General features: G+C 54.5%; 2 protein-coding genes across 5 annotated transcripts in view; both read left to right on the top strand.

Annotated features, from left to right (window-relative positions):
- On the top strand, positions 1-6,763 carry Hgfac (HGF activator). 2 transcript variants are annotated; one of them, XM_048415096.3, is made up of 14 exons: positions 1-174; positions 762-933; positions 1,021-1,117; positions 1,306-1,385; positions 1,950-2,072; positions 2,200-2,331; positions 2,526-2,636; positions 2,724-2,898; positions 3,134-3,219; positions 3,632-3,887; positions 4,819-4,958; positions 5,176-5,316; positions 5,402-5,550; positions 6,502-6,763. In XM_048415096.3, the coding sequence occupies exons 1-14, from the start codon at positions 1-3 to the stop codon at positions 6,682-6,684; spliced, it is 2,019 nt and encodes a 672-aa protein (XP_048271053.2). In that variant the 3' UTR covers positions 6,685-6,763. The 2 variants fall into 2 exon arrangements, with proteins under 2 accessions (XP_048271053.2, XP_085548115.2); XM_085691989.2 differs by having other exon boundaries at positions 9-174; positions 4,807-4,958.
- Positions 6,764-15,206: 8,443 nt separating this feature from the next.
- Dok7 (docking protein 7) overlaps positions 15,207-16,551 on the top strand; it is a 34,120-nt gene continuing 32,775 nt past the window's right edge. The window contains exons 1-2 of one of the 3 annotated variants that reach the window (XM_085691986.2): positions 15,207-15,360; positions 15,464-15,509. In XM_085691986.2, the coding sequence (XP_085548112.2) occupies positions 15,307-15,360; positions 15,464-15,509 (100 nt within the window). In that variant the 5' untranslated portion in view covers positions 15,207-15,306. The remainder of the gene's footprint in view (positions 15,361-15,463; positions 15,510-16,551) is intronic. The other 2 variants (XM_085691985.2, XM_085691984.2) reach the window with 2 other exon arrangements.

Genomic DNA, 16,551 nt, shown 5'->3' with positions numbered 1-16,551 from the left:
ATGTTCCCTGGCTACTCTGCTCCTGCTGCCCCTCACGCCAGCTCAGGAGGAGCCATGGGGCTGCAAGCCTGGGTTCCTAGCCCCTGTCCTTTACCCAGGCCATGTCCCTTCCTGCTGCTCCTGCTGCTGCTGCTGGTGGTGGTGCCTCTGGGGGCCCAGCCCCAAGTTGGCAGGGTGAGCACTGACCCTCTCCCTCACAATGTGGCCGAGGGCTCCCTATGGCCACTCAGGGTTCCTGGGAAGAGTCTAGAGAGAGGAAAGAGCCCCACAGAAGGGGTGAGGAGTGGGCTAGGGGCCTTGTGGGGTGGCCTAGTGGGTGAAGTGGGTGAAGTTGTCCTTCACACAGAGGTGGGGTGCTGGGTTGGGCTGACCTGGAAGGCCTGGGAGCCTGAACTGTTGGGATGGAATCCTCTTGTTGCCCCTGGCCTAGTGCAGGCCTCGTGAGTCCCTGGGGCTTCTTTGGTATCTCAAAGTTTGAGATGGGGTGTAGAAGACCTCTGAGTGCTTCTAGCCGTTTCTATCCACCCTAGACCTGACTCTAGGGTTGAATCTCAGGACCAGGTGACTCGGGGGCCTGTGATTCCAGGCTAGCTTGTTGAACCACTCAGACTGGGAAAGAAAGGGCAGAGGAGGTCTTGAGACATCCATAGTCTCTTGAACCTGCCTCGAGGAGGCTCAGGGCTGTGACGCGCCTACTGGTGTTGTCCAAACGTGAAGGACTACCCCACACTGACAAACGTTGTGGCCCTTTGGGCTCCTAGAACCACACAGAACCCACAGGACCTAACATCACAGTCACCCCTGTGACCCCCATGATCCCTGTGACCTCCGGGGACGTCAACACCTCAATAGCAAGTTTTCCAGAGACAGAGACTGAGGGACCTCAAGGTGGAAGGTTCCTCCCTCCCTCCAGCAGCCCCCCTTGGGGCCACGGTAGGTCAGACCCCGCAACTGGGACGTGGGGTAGAGGTGGAGTACTCAGCGGAACCCCTGACCCCTGCTCCTTCCACCCCTCTGCAGTGCTCACTGAGTCCGGGCAGCCATGCAGGTTCCCTTTCCGCTATGGCGGCCGCATGCTGTACTCCTGTACCTCAGAGGGAAGTGCTTACAGGAAGTGGTGAGTCCCAGGGTGGGACAAGGGCTGAGGACCCCATCTAAATGATGGGGTCCTGATGAGCCCTGCAGCTAGCAGGTCTCAATCCTAAGCAGGTGGCTCCAAGTGAGCAGGTGCTCCAGGGTGCCTAGGCAGGGATGGGTGGGGCTCTGGGCAGGGACTCCATGTCATCCTCAGACTCGGCCCTTCAGGTGTGCTACAACACACAACTATGACCGGGACCGGGCCTGGGGCTACTGTGCAGAGGCTACCCTGCCTGTAGATGGTCCAGGTTGGTATATGGTGGGACCAGCCTGAGCCCCCAGGAAGGGCTTTGACTGGGTGCTTGGGTTGGAGGTCTAGGGGTCACAGAACAGGATGGAGATAGTGGTGATGGGGGAAGGGGTTCTGCACGTAGTAGGGGGGTGGTCTGTGAGTTTGAACCTTCTGAGTCCGGGGGTACCTAGGGACAAAAGAGTCGTCAGCCCAGAGGGAAGCATACCCTTCATGGCTTTGGTGGCCATTGATGGTACTAGGGTGCCCTCTTGTGGTGAAGTTTATCCCTAGCGCTATACATAGTGCCTGGGACAAGCCCTGGGTAGCGCCAGGAGTCCCAAAGAACAAACCATGAAACCTTTGGGTTTGCTGTCCCGGGATGCGAGGAGGGGATAGAGGGCACAGTGTGTATAGATGTGGAGGGTGTGAAATGAAGAGTCACGTGTCACCTTCTCAATGCTGGATTCACCCAGAGAGGGCAGTGTGAGAGTTCTCCAGACGCCCTCGGCAGGCAAGGGGTATGGAGGGACCCCAAAGACTCTTGTCACCACCCATAATGTCCCCTCCTGCGTGTACCCAGCTGTCCTTGATCCTTGTGCCTCTGGGCCCTGCCTCAATGGAGGCACATGTTCCAGTACCCATGACCATGCCTCCTACCACTGCGCTTGCCCTCTGGCCTTCACAGGCAAGGACTGTGGCACAGGTGAGAGGACCTTGGGGGCCCTTCTGGGAGGTTGGGGAGCCCCTGCTGAGTCCAGGCTGGGCTGGGTGGCACCTGCCTGCGGGAGGGGTCCCGCATGGGTGCTGTGAGCGCACTTTGTGACTCGCAGAGAAATGCTTTGATGAAACACGCTACGAGTATTTTGAGGTGGGCGACCACTGGGCCCGTGTGAGCGAGGGAGGTGTGGAGCAGTGCAGCTGTAACGAGAGCCAGGCCCGGTGTGAAGGCACCCGCCACACAGGTATGTCACGGCCAGCTTCGCAGAGGCCTAGAGTGCCATGGTATGTGGGGGCGGTGAGCCATATCCCTCTAGCAGGTACCTCTTCCTCACTCAAGCCTAAGGTTACCCAACAACAAGGGCACGGGGAAAGAGCTGAGTTCTGGCCTCTCCATGAGTTCCTGGAGACCAGGTTCAGTTTCTGAGCTGTCCCCTAGCTTGCCTGAGCAGTCCGTGTCTGAACGGAGGCACCTGCCACCTGATCGTGAGCACAGGGACCAGTGTCTGCGCTTGCCCGTTGGGCTATGCTGGGCGGTTCTGCAACATTGGTGAGCCACTTTCTTTCTAGTCTTGTGGGGTGATGGTGTCAGGGAGCCTTGCTGCAGCGTGGCCTCACGTACCCACTGTGCCCACAGTTCCTAACGAGCTCTGCATCCAGGGAAATGGTACAGACTACCGCGGAGTGGCCAGCACCACTGCCTCCGGCCTGAGCTGCCTAGCCTGGAACTCTGACCTGCTCTACCAGGAGCTGCATGTGGACTCAGTGGTTGCTGCTGCCCTGCTTGGCCTGGGCCCTCATGCTTACTGCCGGTCAGCATCTAGTGGCCACTCTGACTCGTTCTATGTGGGCAAAGGAGTGGACAGAGTGGCTCCCCAGACTCAGCAGGGGTCCACACTGCCAAGATGGGCACTAACCTCTGCCTCTTGGGAGGGTGGGGTCAAGTGTGCCCACCAGGGTCTGCAGAGCAAACACATAGCTGCCCCATTGGGTGCTCGGGTGGTCGTCTAGGGAGAGTGGTGGTGTGACTCCCTTGTCTGCCTCCAGGAACCCAGACAAGGACGAGAGGCCTTGGTGCTATGTGGTGAAGGACAACACACTGTCGTGGGAGTATTGCCACCTGGCAGCCTGTGGTATGGGCACCCTGAGAGGTTGGGGGTGGAGCTCCCTGAGGACCCTCAGACAGGGGTTGGTGGAGGGGATTCAGTGGTACCCTATAGGTAGACCCTGGGGTGGTCAGCGCTCAGAGGCCTGTGCCCCAAGCACTCATACTGGGAATATCTGGTTATCTTGGGTGTGCAGTGGGGTCCCAGACTGTAGGAGAGACAGAGCTCACTCTGTATCAGGTGATCTGGCCTTGCTAAGGCCTGTTCCCTTCATTATACTCTCTGTTCCTGTAGAGTAAGGACAGAGGCTCCCAGGGTAACTTCTCAGAGCAGGGCTAGGCCTGAGAAATTGGGCTATGGGTCCAGGTAGGACCCCTCTGGCTCTTCCCTGTCTCCAGGGAAACCCAGGGGTATATGAACTGATGGCCTCCACTCCCAGAATCTCTGGTTAGAGTCCAGTCCCACCTCCCGGAGGTCCTGATGACGTTGGCTGAGTCAGCCCCAGCTGCACGCCCAACCTGTGGCAAGAGGCACAAGAAGAGGACGTTCCTAAGACCACGCATCATTGGTGGCTCGTCATCCTTGCCTGGCTCACACCCCTGGCTGGCAGCCATCTACATTGGGAACAGCTTCTGTGCTGGGAGCCTCATCCACACCTGCTGGGTCGTGTCTGCAGCCCACTGCTTCTCCAACAAGTGAGCACTTTGGCCCACCCCGCAGGGCACCCACCTCCCAGCCAGCCCTCCCTCCGTTTCCACACGCTTACCCTTCCATTCTGCCATCATCTGCCACTTCTGAGAGGCCACCCACATCCCGTGTCCCTACATTCTCTCTATCCCATGGGCCCCTACCCCGCATCAGCTCACCTCCGTCCCTTCCTCGGCTGACCATTTCTTGTGCTCTCCCTAACAGCTTCAGTCCCATTGTGGCCTGAGGCTTGTGCCGGGTACTGAGGTAGTCATGGAACATGAGGGTGGGGCATCTCCTTGAACACCTGTGGGGGGGGAGTAGTGGGTATGGCCCTGGCATCTGCATAGACCCTGCCTTTCCAAGAGCATGGTAGTGGGGTAGAGATACATAAGGTGCCTGAGTTGGGGCCTATCCCATACGCCACCCTGTGCCTATGTCTAGGTATTTGAGGGGCTCTCACCCGGACAGGGAATCATGGGGGCTGAGTTACAACATGAACCCCCCAGGAGCACTGCACAGTTGGGGAAACTAAGGCCCAGCCCATCGAATGGGCTCCCAGGAGTTAGTGTCCAAGGTCCACTCCTGTCCCTACCCTGCAAGGCTGCAACCTCAAGACACCAAGACTGACCCGACTGACTAGTAAATAAAGTGCCAGCAATTCCTCCTAGCCTGAGGGTAAAGTACCTGGGTACTCCACAGGCCAGGCCAGGCTGGGACAGGGCCTCTAGGCAGACCAAATCTCCACCCATGTGGCCTCACCCATCCTTGTTGGGCTTGACTCTGCTGTCACGTGTGCTAAAAACATCTGTGCAGACCTCTCCCAGGGCTCTGACTCTCTTGCTTGGCCATGACCAACAAGTATAGGGCCAAGGTTGGGGAGACCTGATAGTGCTGAGGAGAGGACTGGGTGCCCACTCCTGCCAGCTTTCTGTCCAGTCCCCCCAGGAACAGCGTCACAGTGGTACTGGGTCAGCACTTCTTCAACCGCACAACGGACGTGACACAGACATTTGGCATCGAGAAGTATGTGCCCTACTCCCTGTACTCGGTGTTCAACCCCAGCAACCATGACCTTGGTGAGCGCAGGGCCTCAGCAGGGTGGGGTGTGGTTTGTGTACCCCAAACCAGAACCCAGATGAGAGCCAGGAACACAAAGGGAAAAAGTCAGATGTCAGAGGTGCTTCGTCTTTGGTCTCTTAGGCCACCAGCCACCCACCCCTTGCCCATTTTATGGGACTGCCTGCCATGTGTTTCTCTTTGTCGAGGCTTATTCCTGGCCTCTCTCTTGTCTAGTCTTGATTCGGCTGAAGAAGAAGGGGGACCGCTGTGCTGTCCGCTCCCAGTTTGTTCAGCCTATCTGCCTGCCCGAGGCAGGCAGCTCCTTCCCTACTGGACAAAAGTGTCAGATTGCAGGCTGGGGCCACATAAAAGAGAGTGAGTGGGGAGCAGCCCCTGGGTCACCCTGGTTGGGGGCAAGGCAGTGTGAGCCTGCCCGCCCTGAAAGTGCGGTATTCCACAGATGCCAGTGACTATACCAGCTTCCTGCAGGAGGCACTGGTCCCCCTTGTTGCTGACCACAAGTGTAGCAGCCCTGAGGTGTATGGTGCCGACATCAGCCCCAACATGCTCTGTGCAGGCTACTTCGATTGCAAGGCTGATGCCTGCCAGGTAGGGTATTCCCAGGCCCCCATTGGGATCACACACGGGGTCTTACTAGAGTTTCCTGACCCCTAGGGAGTTCAAGGGCTAACAGGGAGAGTAAGACAGAAAGTCCCCCACTGTGGACCACTTGGCACTTCCTGGAGGGCATCCTTGCAGTAGGACAACCTTCTAAATAGATGGGAAACTAAGTCAAAGGCAGGCCAGCATCACGCGGAGCCAAGATAAAGCCCCGCTGTCCCGGCAACAGTTAGCATCATCCATGTGACATCAGGCCTCAAAGGCTACAGTTCTCTGCCCAGATTTGTCTTGTGTACTCAGCAATCAATCAATCCATCCATCAATAGCTGATGTTTGTGAAGGGCTTCATAGAGCAGGCCATGGCCATGATTACATGTCACCCTGCTCCAACATGAAGGAACTGCTTTCTGCCTTTGAAACAAGTGAGGAACCAGCCACAGAGAGGTCAGATTCCATCTCTGAGATGGCACAGGTGGGAAGTGACAGAGTGGGTGGGGCTTGGTGCTGGGGTAAGCAGGGAGGGCTTCCTGGGGGAAGGGGGCTGTTACATTTAATCCAAGAGATGTAGAGAAGTCTACCAGGCCATGAGGTGGCATTTCTGGCAGTGGTACTAACATGCTGGGACCAAGAATACCCATGTGTTCCTCATGGAGTAGGATCAGAGAGCTGTGGGGTGTGGAGGTGAGAAAACTTTCCGACAGTTTGAGAATGAGATGCCTTCCTAACTGCTTGGGGTCAGGAAGAGAAGCCACACTTCTCAGAAATGCCTGTCCCCTGTCCCCAGGCAGTTGGCCCTGAAAACGCTCTGTCTCCAGGGAGCACTGGAGACTTTTGCTGACCTATTACTTCAGGACATTTGCAGGGTTGGAAGCCTGTGTGCTCCCGAGTCAGGCTCCGGGCTGCTGGTGCATGCGTGGCTGAACCGAATCTCTGTTCCAGGGGGACTCAGGGGGGCCCTTGGCCTGTGAGAAGAACGGTGTGGCTTACCTGTATGGCATTATCAGCTGGGGTGACGGCTGTGGGCGACTCAACAAGCCCGGAGTCTACACCCGTGTGTCCAATTATGTGGACTGGATCAATGACCGCATCCGACCATCCAAGCGACCAGCAGCTGCCTCCTGAGACCCTCGGGACTGACTGCTTACAGTTCCCTGTCTACTACAGATAATAAAACTGTTTCCAGGGACCTGGCTTCACGATAGCACTGCCTCAAGCTGGGACAGTTCTTTGGGTCTAGCCTCCCCAAGTCGTGTCTTGGGCCTTCAGTGCAGATGGTGCGGCCTCAGGGGTGAGGCCTAAAAGCCAGTGTAGCTCCTGAGTGTAGATGAGAGCCTTCTGCCTCACAAAGATGGCCCCAGGGGACGAGCAAAGTCAGACTCCTCTAGACCTTATACCAGGCCAGGGTCCAGGCACCCTAAGCATTCTAAGGCAGGACGTGAAAGCCAAGTCCAGTTCCCCAGGCCGTGAACAAGGATGTGCACCTAGCTTCAAGATGGCACCTTGCCAACAATTTTCTATCGGCTGTGACAGCTCCAAAGGAGACCCAAGGAACAGGACCCACAACTGATTAGAGTAACTGGTTACTGCTAGTACTAAACACATAGGAGCCAGGCTTGCCTCTACCCAGGCAGGACATGGAGCTAACTTATTCTGTCTCTGGGGCCAGAGATAGTGGGCAATATGGTGGAGGAGCAGAGGACAGATTCCCTGAGCCCGTGAACTGTGGGAGGCACTGGGTATGTCTCAAGGGTCTTCAGAGTCTCTAGCAGGGAAATTCATGACCAGTTGCCGAAGGGCACAGAGGTGCTGGAAAGCAAGCTGGACAGGTAAGGGAAACAGGTTAGGGTGGGTCCGAGGCCTGCTGGCTCTAAGGGCGCCCAAAGCAAGCACAGTCAGACTGAGAGATAGAGACCAAGCGTGTGGTTCCTGACCCTGTGGCCTGTGTGGGGCAGCAGATAGCACCTCATTCAGTGTCTCTAGCTGGGACCAGGTTTTCCCATGCTTGCCCTCCCTCGGTGACCTGGGCACTTCTTACTCTCCCTCTGCAGCTTTGCCCACTGTGGTCTGTTCTTCCTGTGGCAGCAGGGTCTCACCATGCCCCACCGAGAGTGTGTTCAGTCTAGGTGACGCTTTTGCCCTAACCCTCCCAGAAAGCCTCAAGTGCTCAGCCTGGGGGCTCACTACCCACCCGTGAGCCCTTCTCCTGCTACTTGAAGAACCAGGAGGTTCTGTGGATGACCCTCATCCCACTCTCGTGACACCCTGTGAGACTCTGGGGGGACTGGTCCAGTGGGGCCCTCTCCCAATGCAGTCTTCCTGGTCAGAAGGACCCAGCCTCTGCCAAGCCCTCAGTTCTGGGTCCTGGATAACTGAGAACAGAACACCGCCCAGAAATCTGGATGGTGTAGTCAGACAAGACAGTGTGTTCTACCCAGGCAACAGAAGCCCAGTGGCCAGCTGCTTGCGGACTGTTGGTCTACTGGTCCGGTTTGTTCCATGGAAGCAGAGGGACAGCAAGTCCCCATCTGTGTGATTTTCAAAAATAGTGACCTTTAAGTCAACTAAGATCCAGTGGAGCTGGTGAGCTGATTTAGATTTTCCTGGGTGACAGCCCTAGCCCAGTGTGGCTGGGGTCAGCACTGGAGAAGGATAGGACACAGGTACTCAGAGATGGGCGAGTGTTTGTGGATCTGGGGAGAGATGAACCTGTAAACCAAGGATTATGAGCTCAGGTGTATGGACCTGTGCCCTTCCATAGCCATCTGGGACTGCTGAGCCATCCCTGGTCCCCTCATCTTGACCATATTTTGGATTGGGACGTGGCAGACATATCCTGCTTCTGTTGTTTACTATTTATGTCTATGTGTGGAATCTGCCCATCGTTTTTATTATCTTCTTTAAATGACTGTTTTCTAGACTCACATAGTAAGTTCTAGAGCAATCCTTCTTTCTTCAAAATTCTCTGAGAGTCTAGACACGCTTGGGATAATCTGCTCTCTGGGAGCTGGTAGAACGCATCTATAATCTGGAATTTTCTTTAGGGTGCTATCTCCTGATTTGTGGTTTTAAACCATTCTAGGACTAGCTGGGGGGTATTCTTTATTCTGAAGCCTGTGTTTTCCAAAATTCAGATTCTAAGTTAACGGTATCATTTTCTTGTAGCTGTGACAATAGGCCTGGTGGAAGCAAGTGAGCTAAAGGCAGGAGGATGCTCTCTGGCTCACAGTTCATTCCTGTATAGTCCATCATGGCAGGAAGCCATGGTGCTGGGAGCCAAGGCAGCTGGTGGCACTGTGTCCACAGTCGGGAGCAGAGGGAGAATGATGGCACTCAGTTCATCTTCTTTTATTATATTATTTTATTTTATTTTCATTTTTATGTATATGAGCATTTTTTCCTGCATCTGTGTCTGTGCACTATGCACATACCTGGTGCCCAGAAAGGCAAGAAAGGGCATTGGATCCCCTAGAATTGGAGTTACAGATGCTCATTGGCCACCATGTGGGTGCTGGAAATTGAATCTGGATCCTCTGACAGAACAGCCCATGCTCTTAACTGCTTAGCCATCTTTTCAGCCCTTCCTTTGTTCTTTTTATTCGGTCTGGAACCTCAACCCATGGAATGCTGCTGGCCATATTCAGGGTGAGTATATTGGTCAGGGGTCTCTAGAATAACAGAACGTATACACACGCACACACATATACACATGCGCGCACACACACACACACACACACATATATAAAGGGGATTTATTGGAGTGACTTACAGGCTGCAGACCCGCTAATCCAACAATGGTTGGCTGTGAACAGAAAGTTCAAGAGTCTCTCGTAATGGTCCAGTCCACCAGGCTGAATGTCTCAGCTGATCTTAGTAGACACTGGAATCCCCGAAATAGGTTCTAATGCCAGTGAAGGAATGAACTTGCTGGCAAGGCGAGAGCAAGCCGACAAAGAGCAAGAGCTTCTTTCTTCCATGTCCCTAGGCTTCCAGCAGAAAATGTGACCCAGATTAAAAATGGATCTTCCTGCCTCAAGATCCAGATCAAAGGCATGTGTTTCCTGCCTCAAGACCCAGAGTAGAAGTGGGTCCACCTACTTCAAACCAAGCAAAAAATCCCTCACAGGTGTGCTCTCTATTTCTGGATTCCAGTTAATCCCAGATGTAGTCAAGTTGACAACCAAGAATAGCCGTCACAATGGCCTTCCTTCCTCAGTTACATTTCTCTGGAAACGGACTCACAGACATGGCCAGAGGTGCATCTCCTAGGCGATTCCAAATCCAGTCAACAGTGAAGATGACCCCACATCAACTAAGAGCTGAAGAAACCAGCAGCAAATTTGTCTAAATCTCACTTTTATGGCTGCAGAATTGTGTGCGGACGTTTCCATTCATTTTCTGTTGCTATAACTGAACCCTGAACACAGCTGTCCGAGTGGCTTCCAGTGGCTGGGATAGACCCTGACCAAAGCCAACTTGGGATGGAATGGGTTCGTTTCATTTTTTCAGATTGCCGTCCATCATTGAGATAACCCAGTGTAGGATCTCAAGGCAAGGGAATGTAACAGAAACCATAAAAGAAGTCTGCTTCCTGGCTTGCCCTCTTGCTTGCTCAGTTAACTTGCTTATGCAACTCAGACTCATCTGCCTAGGGTTGGCACAGCCCGTGTTGGGCTGGGGCCTCCTGTATCAATTAGTAATTATGAAAAATGCCTCAAGGCATGGTCACACACCAGTCTAATCTGGGTAGTTCTTTGGTTGAGGTTCCCTCTTCCTAGCTGACGTTACAGCTGAGGTTAATGGTGTCACTAACTAAATTACAAAGAACAGAGGTTGGGAGTGCAAGGCTGTGGTGCTGGCATCTGCTGAGGCCTTACGCTACATTGTAGCATGGAGCAGGACATCACATGGCCAGACAGAGCAACCTGCTAACTCAGGTCTCCCTTCTTATAGACAACTGATCACATTAAAGAGCCCCATCCTTTAATTTATCCCTAATTTATCTCCAATTATCTTCTACCTCTAGACGTCAGAATCATGGGAATTTGAGGATTAGGTTCTAGCACGTGGACTTTGAGGGACCCATTTGGCCATGGCAATGGGATTCTTTTTACCACTGAGTTGCAATTGTTACTCTCTGAGTCTGAAGTTACTCTCTGTCATTCGGAAGCCCTACCACTGACTCCTGTCTTCCATCGCTCCCACTGAGCAGTCTGCTGCGACTTTTACCGTTTTGTGGGTTACGCCCTACCCTGATGCTTTCTAAGCTGTCTGATCTTGGTATGAAGTGCTAGGCATACATGTGGAGGTGAGATCATTGCCACCTGCTTCTATGTGGTCCGCTTATGTTCCCATGGAATTCTCACAGTGATTCAGGGATTTGGGTTTCATCTCTCCAGTTTTCCGGAGATCCACCCATCTTGGTGCCCTCCACTGATAACCGATTAATTCAGAAAGCCTTTTCTATACCGCATCTGAACTCAGAACTCGGTGACAAGAAGTCACAGCTGTTTATTTAGTTCACAGTTCTTAGGGCTGATATCTGGGCTAAGCTCTGCGGGGTGTTCTCTGTGCTGACCTAGGGTCTCCACGGTGTAGGCTATGGATTTACCAGTGGGTTGTTAAGAACGGATGGCTATCGGCTGGAGCCCAGGGTGGGAGGACACTGAATCTCATCACCCGACAAGTTGTCTTGGACTTGTTCACATGACAGGCATACTACAAAAGGGGATGTGGATATGAGCTTTCCTCTGCTTTCCTTTAGTCAAAGTAAGCCAGACTTAGAGAGCGGAGAAGACGTTCATCTCTTAGTGAGAGGGGTGCATGGCCACATTTTAAGGGGTGTAAGTGTAAGGAAGGAGTTGTTTGCAGGGGTCATTTCGTGTTGCTGTAGCGGAATAAGTGAGACTGGATAATTTACGAAGAGGTTCACTTGGCTCACAGTTCTGGAGGCTGGAAGTCCCGCGTGTGGCTCTGGTGTCTGGTGGGTCTCTGCTGAGGCCTTATGCTGCAGTGTAATGTGGCGTAGGACATCACAGGGTGGGATAGAGCTCCTCCTCTTCTTCTAAAGCCACTAAGTCCACCAAGGAGTCTTATTCCCATGATCACATTAATCCTAATTAGCCCCACCCCACCACTCCAAATGCTATTAACTTAGGAATTTGAGTATTGCATTTCTAAAGAATGATCATAAGGGAGCACACTCCAACTCCAGCACAGCTGCTTTCTTACTCTGCTGCCCCTGGCATTGGTTATCTCCATTGCTATTACTCAAAGGCTGTCATTAATGATCTGAACTCATCAGCTTATATAGAAAGAAAGCTCTTGGGCTCAGTTTTGAAGCTTAGCCCACGATTGGCCTCATTTCAGAAGTATGCAGCAAAGCAATCCACTGGCTTGAAGACTAAGACACTAAAAAGAAAGGGGAATAGTCTGGGGTCCTGCTGATGCCCTCATGGTGTGCCCTGTCAGGCCCTGAAGGCCCTTCTCAGGCCCCTCCCCTTAAAGGTTCCACTACTTCCCAATAGCAATAGGAGACGGGACCAAGGCTTTGATCCTCCAGAGCCATTCCAGGTCTATAGGACAGCAGTTGCCCTGACAGAGTAACACATAAAAGAACAGACATCTAAGCAGGCAGCCCTTCCTTTTTTTGTTACTGCCATGCCTGTTTTCTTTGCAGCACACTAAATAAGTTCGTTTCCTGGGGAAAATCTATATCTATATCTATATCTATATCTATATCTATATCTATATCTATAGATAGATAGATAGATAGATAGATAGATAGATAGATAGATAGATAGATAGACGGTTTAAGAGGCTGGAAGTTCATAATCAAGGGGCTATCAAATTCAGTTCCCAGTTCCTTCCAGTGTATAGACAGCTGCCTTTTTGCTGTATCCTTCTGTGACTTTTCCTGTGTACAGAGGAGAAAGCACTCTTTGGGACCTCTGTCATTTTATAAGGACACCTGTCCTATCAGATTATGGTCCCTATGTATGATCTCATTTACCTTAAATACCCTCTTAGAGGCTTCATGGTCACATGGGGGTGAGACTGTCAGCAAATGACAGAGGAGCTGGGGATAGGGGGATATCCAGTCCATAATACCCTTCCTCTTATCATGTGACTAGTGACAAATGTTTGCATCTAATGACTGGGCTCAGACGTGGCCGCCACTTCTCTCCACTTTCCACTGTACTCTTTCACCCAGTGGAGGTGGACATGGGGCTTGGTGCCTGCCATAGCCTGTAGGCGTGTGTCTGTCCAGCATTTCCAGTCACCTAGAGATGCCAAGCCAGGCAGGCCACCTGGTCCCAGCCTCCCGTGCGTGTAACTGATTATTTGAGAGCCTCTTGCATATGCAGTCACCCCTGGAAATGGTAACAAACCTAGGTTGCAGCAGGAGGCTCAGGTCACCCGATGATGCGCATGCTCTTGCCTGGCAAGTGGCAAGTACAGTGTCTCACAGAGGTCTGGCTGTAGAGCCACTGATGAAACAGTGGCATCCCAAGTCACGGGGCATGGCAGTGGCAGTTAAGCTGGCCACCATGTCTAGCAGCAGCACTGTAGATGTGAACTCAGACAGGGGTGCGGCTGTGATCACAGCTGTAAGTGTCCTTAAAGCCCTGTGGTATCTAGTGTGCAGTGGTGCCAGGCAGGGGTGTGGGGTTGAGTGTCATCCTGTCTTACACGTGACTGCCTTCCTGTCATCCCACTCTTCCCAGATGTCACCCTGATTCTTCAAGAGGCTGTCGTCCTTTTGGTCAGCTAAGCCATCCTTCAGTGGCCGGAGTTTCATCATGCAGAGCTCCAGCCACTCTGGCTTTAACATCTGGGGACACTGAAGCGCAGAGAGGGTCATTGTAGACCACCTCCTCCTCTACTGGGCAGATAGCTCCTCCTACCTTTCAGCAGGCCTGGTGACCACAGTGCTGTCCCCTGGGTCATGTGGAGTGGGAGAAGGAAGCTGTCTATCCCCACGGCGCCCGCATTTCCGGGGCCAGTGTGGGAGCAGGTGCAGCTGCCAGGCGTGGCTGGGGTTTGGGCCAAGGCCAGCGCTTGGAATGCAGCAGGACGTGGCCCCTCCCTGCAGGGAAGAGCAAGTGCCAGGCTTCTGGGCTGGAGGATGTGGCCATAGCTACAACCCCCAACTGACTCCATACCGGCTGTCGGAGCCAGTCCCCAGGGGCTTTCGATGTGTGGAGAGTATGAATGGGGCTCTGTGGCCAGCAACTGTTCTGCGGAAGGCCCTGGTGTGTCGCACGTGTGATGGATGGCGAGGCACATACGGAGCTCCTCCCTAGACCCGGTACTCCCTCCCTGCATCAGGCCATAGCAAGACATCAGGAAACCATTCAAATCAGCTGTATGGTCCACTTGCGGTTTGCCCTGCGGATTCCCGGGAGGGACCGCGGCAAGGGCTCCCAGGTCAACTACTGCTCTGGGGTCATTACACGTGGCCATGAGTCCTCACGCTACTCTGACCCTCCGCTTCTCTCTATGGAGCGGATAGGAATCTGTGCGGGATGGGATGAAGACTAATGCGTGCACGCCGCGCGAGTGGAATATAGTTTGGCCTTTAACCCCTTTCTAGCTGGACTACAGCTCCTTGGGGTTGGGAACTGGAACGGGCAAACACACAGGGCTTCATTGCTTGTCTGAGTTGATCTTGTTGGGGGCAGTCAGTTCTCAACTGTGACTGCTCTCTCCTGAGGTGCTCCTAGGACATGGGTCTTTTGAACTTACATCTGGGAAACCATGACATAGGCCTGACAAAGCACTTAACCTCCACAGTAACTTGGGGTGGCCTTAATCGACCCTAGCCTGAGCAACAGGCTGAGGAACAGAAATTTAGGGGCTCAGAGGCCAGTTGGCTGGGTGGGGGGGGCTACCAGGCAAGGCTGTTGTCAAGCAGCATAACCACCTAGGCCCTCCATGCTTCAAGACTGGTGCAAGCTGGCTTTCAGAAGCGGGAGAGACCAGCCAGGGAGACATGGGGCAATGAGGTGACACAGTGACCCCGGTCCTGGCAGCCACCTGCACAGAGGTCTGTGCTGCCAGATACTCAACCGAATGGAGGGAACAAAACCTAAAGAGTGGATGTACCCACCTCATCTATCTGCCCAGAGAATGGCTACCTCTGTTGGTGGAGAAGACCTAGGGGCTGGGGAATGTCCTCAGCCAGGGCTGTTCTCGGTTGGTCCGTCATCAAGGGTGTCTCCTGGCTCCATGAGGTGGGGGAAGGGCAGGTGCAAAGGATGAAGGCATTGAAGCCAAACTAAGAGACTGAGCAGGCAGGCACATGGTCACAAAGTCTTCTGGGGGAGTCGTCTTGGGACAGTTACCTTCTCTTTGGGAAACTGCCATTGTCCCAACTTCCATCCCCCACCAGGCTGAGTTTCTTTCCCTGAGAGGCTGCTTCAGGTGGTCTTGGGTAGTGGTCCGGAGGCCTGACAGGAGCAGTGCGGGCTGGCAGCCAGTTGGGTGCAGAGGCTGCCCAAGCCCACTGCCATCTATTGGCTTGCACTTTGTCAGGGTCTTAAAGATTGTGGCCCCGGGGCACCCCGCCCAGTCTCCCCCGCATCCAGGTCCCGGTGTCGTTGCTGCGCCCCGCCCGCCACGCCGCCGGGCCCGCCCTCCTGGCGCAGCTCTGGGCCCTCCCGGAGCTATTTTGAAAGTGACCCTGGGCTTGGGCGCCCGGGCGCGTGGAGAGGGCGCGGCGGGCGGCGGGAACCATGACAGAAGATGACCGAGGCAGCGCTGGTGGAGGGCCAGGTCAAGCTGCGGGACGGCAAGAAGGTTGGGGCGCCGCGGGGGCGCAGGGCGGGGGCGCGCGCGGGTGGGGGTGGGGGCGCGGGGCAGGCGCGCGCGGGCGGCCTCTCACGCTGTCCTGTCTCCGCAGTGGAAGAGTAGGTGGCTGGTGCTGCGCAAGCCATCGCCGGTGGCAGGTGAGCGGCTGGGCCGCGGGCGGGGCAGCGGGGGACGGGTTGCGGCGAGCCGGCGGGACCCTGCGGGCCCTGCTGCGCGTGGCCGAGGTGCCAGCTAGCCCGAAATAGCCGCGGGGGAGCCGCTGAAACCCGGCCCCGCGGCGGTAACCGGAGAGTCGCAGCCGTTTCGGCGCCGGGACCCTGGGACCTGGCCACCCGCAACAAAGCCCCAATTTAGTCCAGAGTGTGGAGTTAGGGGGTTCCAGCTCCCGGGTCGGCCAATCCCTTTTCTGGACCAGCAGAGACCCAGAGGGACTGTGGCTTTCCCGTGAAGTACCAGGTAGACCCCATATTGTGTCATGGGGACATAGGTGTTCCCATGATGAAAATACTTGCATCAGGAGTTCCCAAGCTGCATCCCAGGCAGTGCCACCCTTCCCTAATCCCACCATCACAGGTAGGGCGAGAGTAGAAAGAGTCCTACTTCTGTGTCCCAGAAAACTGACTTCTAATTTGTTTGGGAGAGGCACACTTCTGGGAAGAGAGACTGGTGCCAGGGTCTGTGGCCTCTGTATAGGGAGGGCCAGCAAGGAGCCAGGGCAATTCGGCAGCTTCAGCCTAGAACCGCAGCTGTTTCAGGAGACAGGTGCCTTGGAGCTGGCCCAGGCACCCAGGGGTCTGTAAGGGAAGTTGGGTGGGGGCGTGCGTGCGTGTGTGTGTGTGTGTGTGTGTGTGTGTGTGTGTGTGTGTGTGGCAGTCTCACACATGTGCAGGCAGCCAGAGTGACTTCCAGGATGCTGAGCGTCTATTAGTTCCCAGGAGTGGGTGGTGCAATGTACTAGCTGCTTTTGTGGTCAGTCTCTTTTTGCCTTGGCCTCAGCTGGCTTCCCAAGGGCCCTGGCCCTGTTGGTGTCTTCATCAGTCCTTCAAGCCTGGATACTTTGTGGCTCAGAGCCTGGGGGTTCTTGTCCTTGGAATTCCTGGGAGAGGAAGACTGGAGAGTGGGTAGAGGAAGGGGTCCTGGAGACTGCCAGGCTTGGGGGTGTGGATCTGTAGAGAGGTA

The sequence above is a fragment of the Myodes glareolus genome, chromosome 8 (genome assembly GCF_982192425.1).
Source record: "Myodes glareolus chromosome 8, mMyoGla1.1, whole genome shotgun sequence".
NCBI classification, from domain to species: domain Eukaryota; kingdom Metazoa; phylum Chordata; class Mammalia; order Rodentia; family Cricetidae; genus Myodes; species Myodes glareolus.
The sequence above is the reverse complement of the archived record's forward strand: the minus strand, read 5'-3'. Positions and strand labels throughout refer to the sequence as shown.

What these genes read in the sequence shown, in the direction of transcription:
- Hgfac (XM_048415096.3), top strand. Translation starts at nt 1, where the DNA reads ATGTTCCCTGGCTACTCTGCTCCTGCTGCCCCTCACGCCAGCTCAGGA. An exon ending in GGAAGTGCTTACAGGAAGTG is followed by an intron (nt 1,118 to 1,305) that starts GTGAGTCCCAGG and finishes TCGGCCCTTCAG; the next exon opens with GTGTGCTACAACACACAACT. An exon ending in CCCCAGCAACCATGACCTTG is followed by an intron (nt 4,959 to 5,175) that starts GTGAGCGCAGGG and finishes TCTCTTGTCTAG; the next exon opens with TCTTGATTCGGCTGAAGAAG.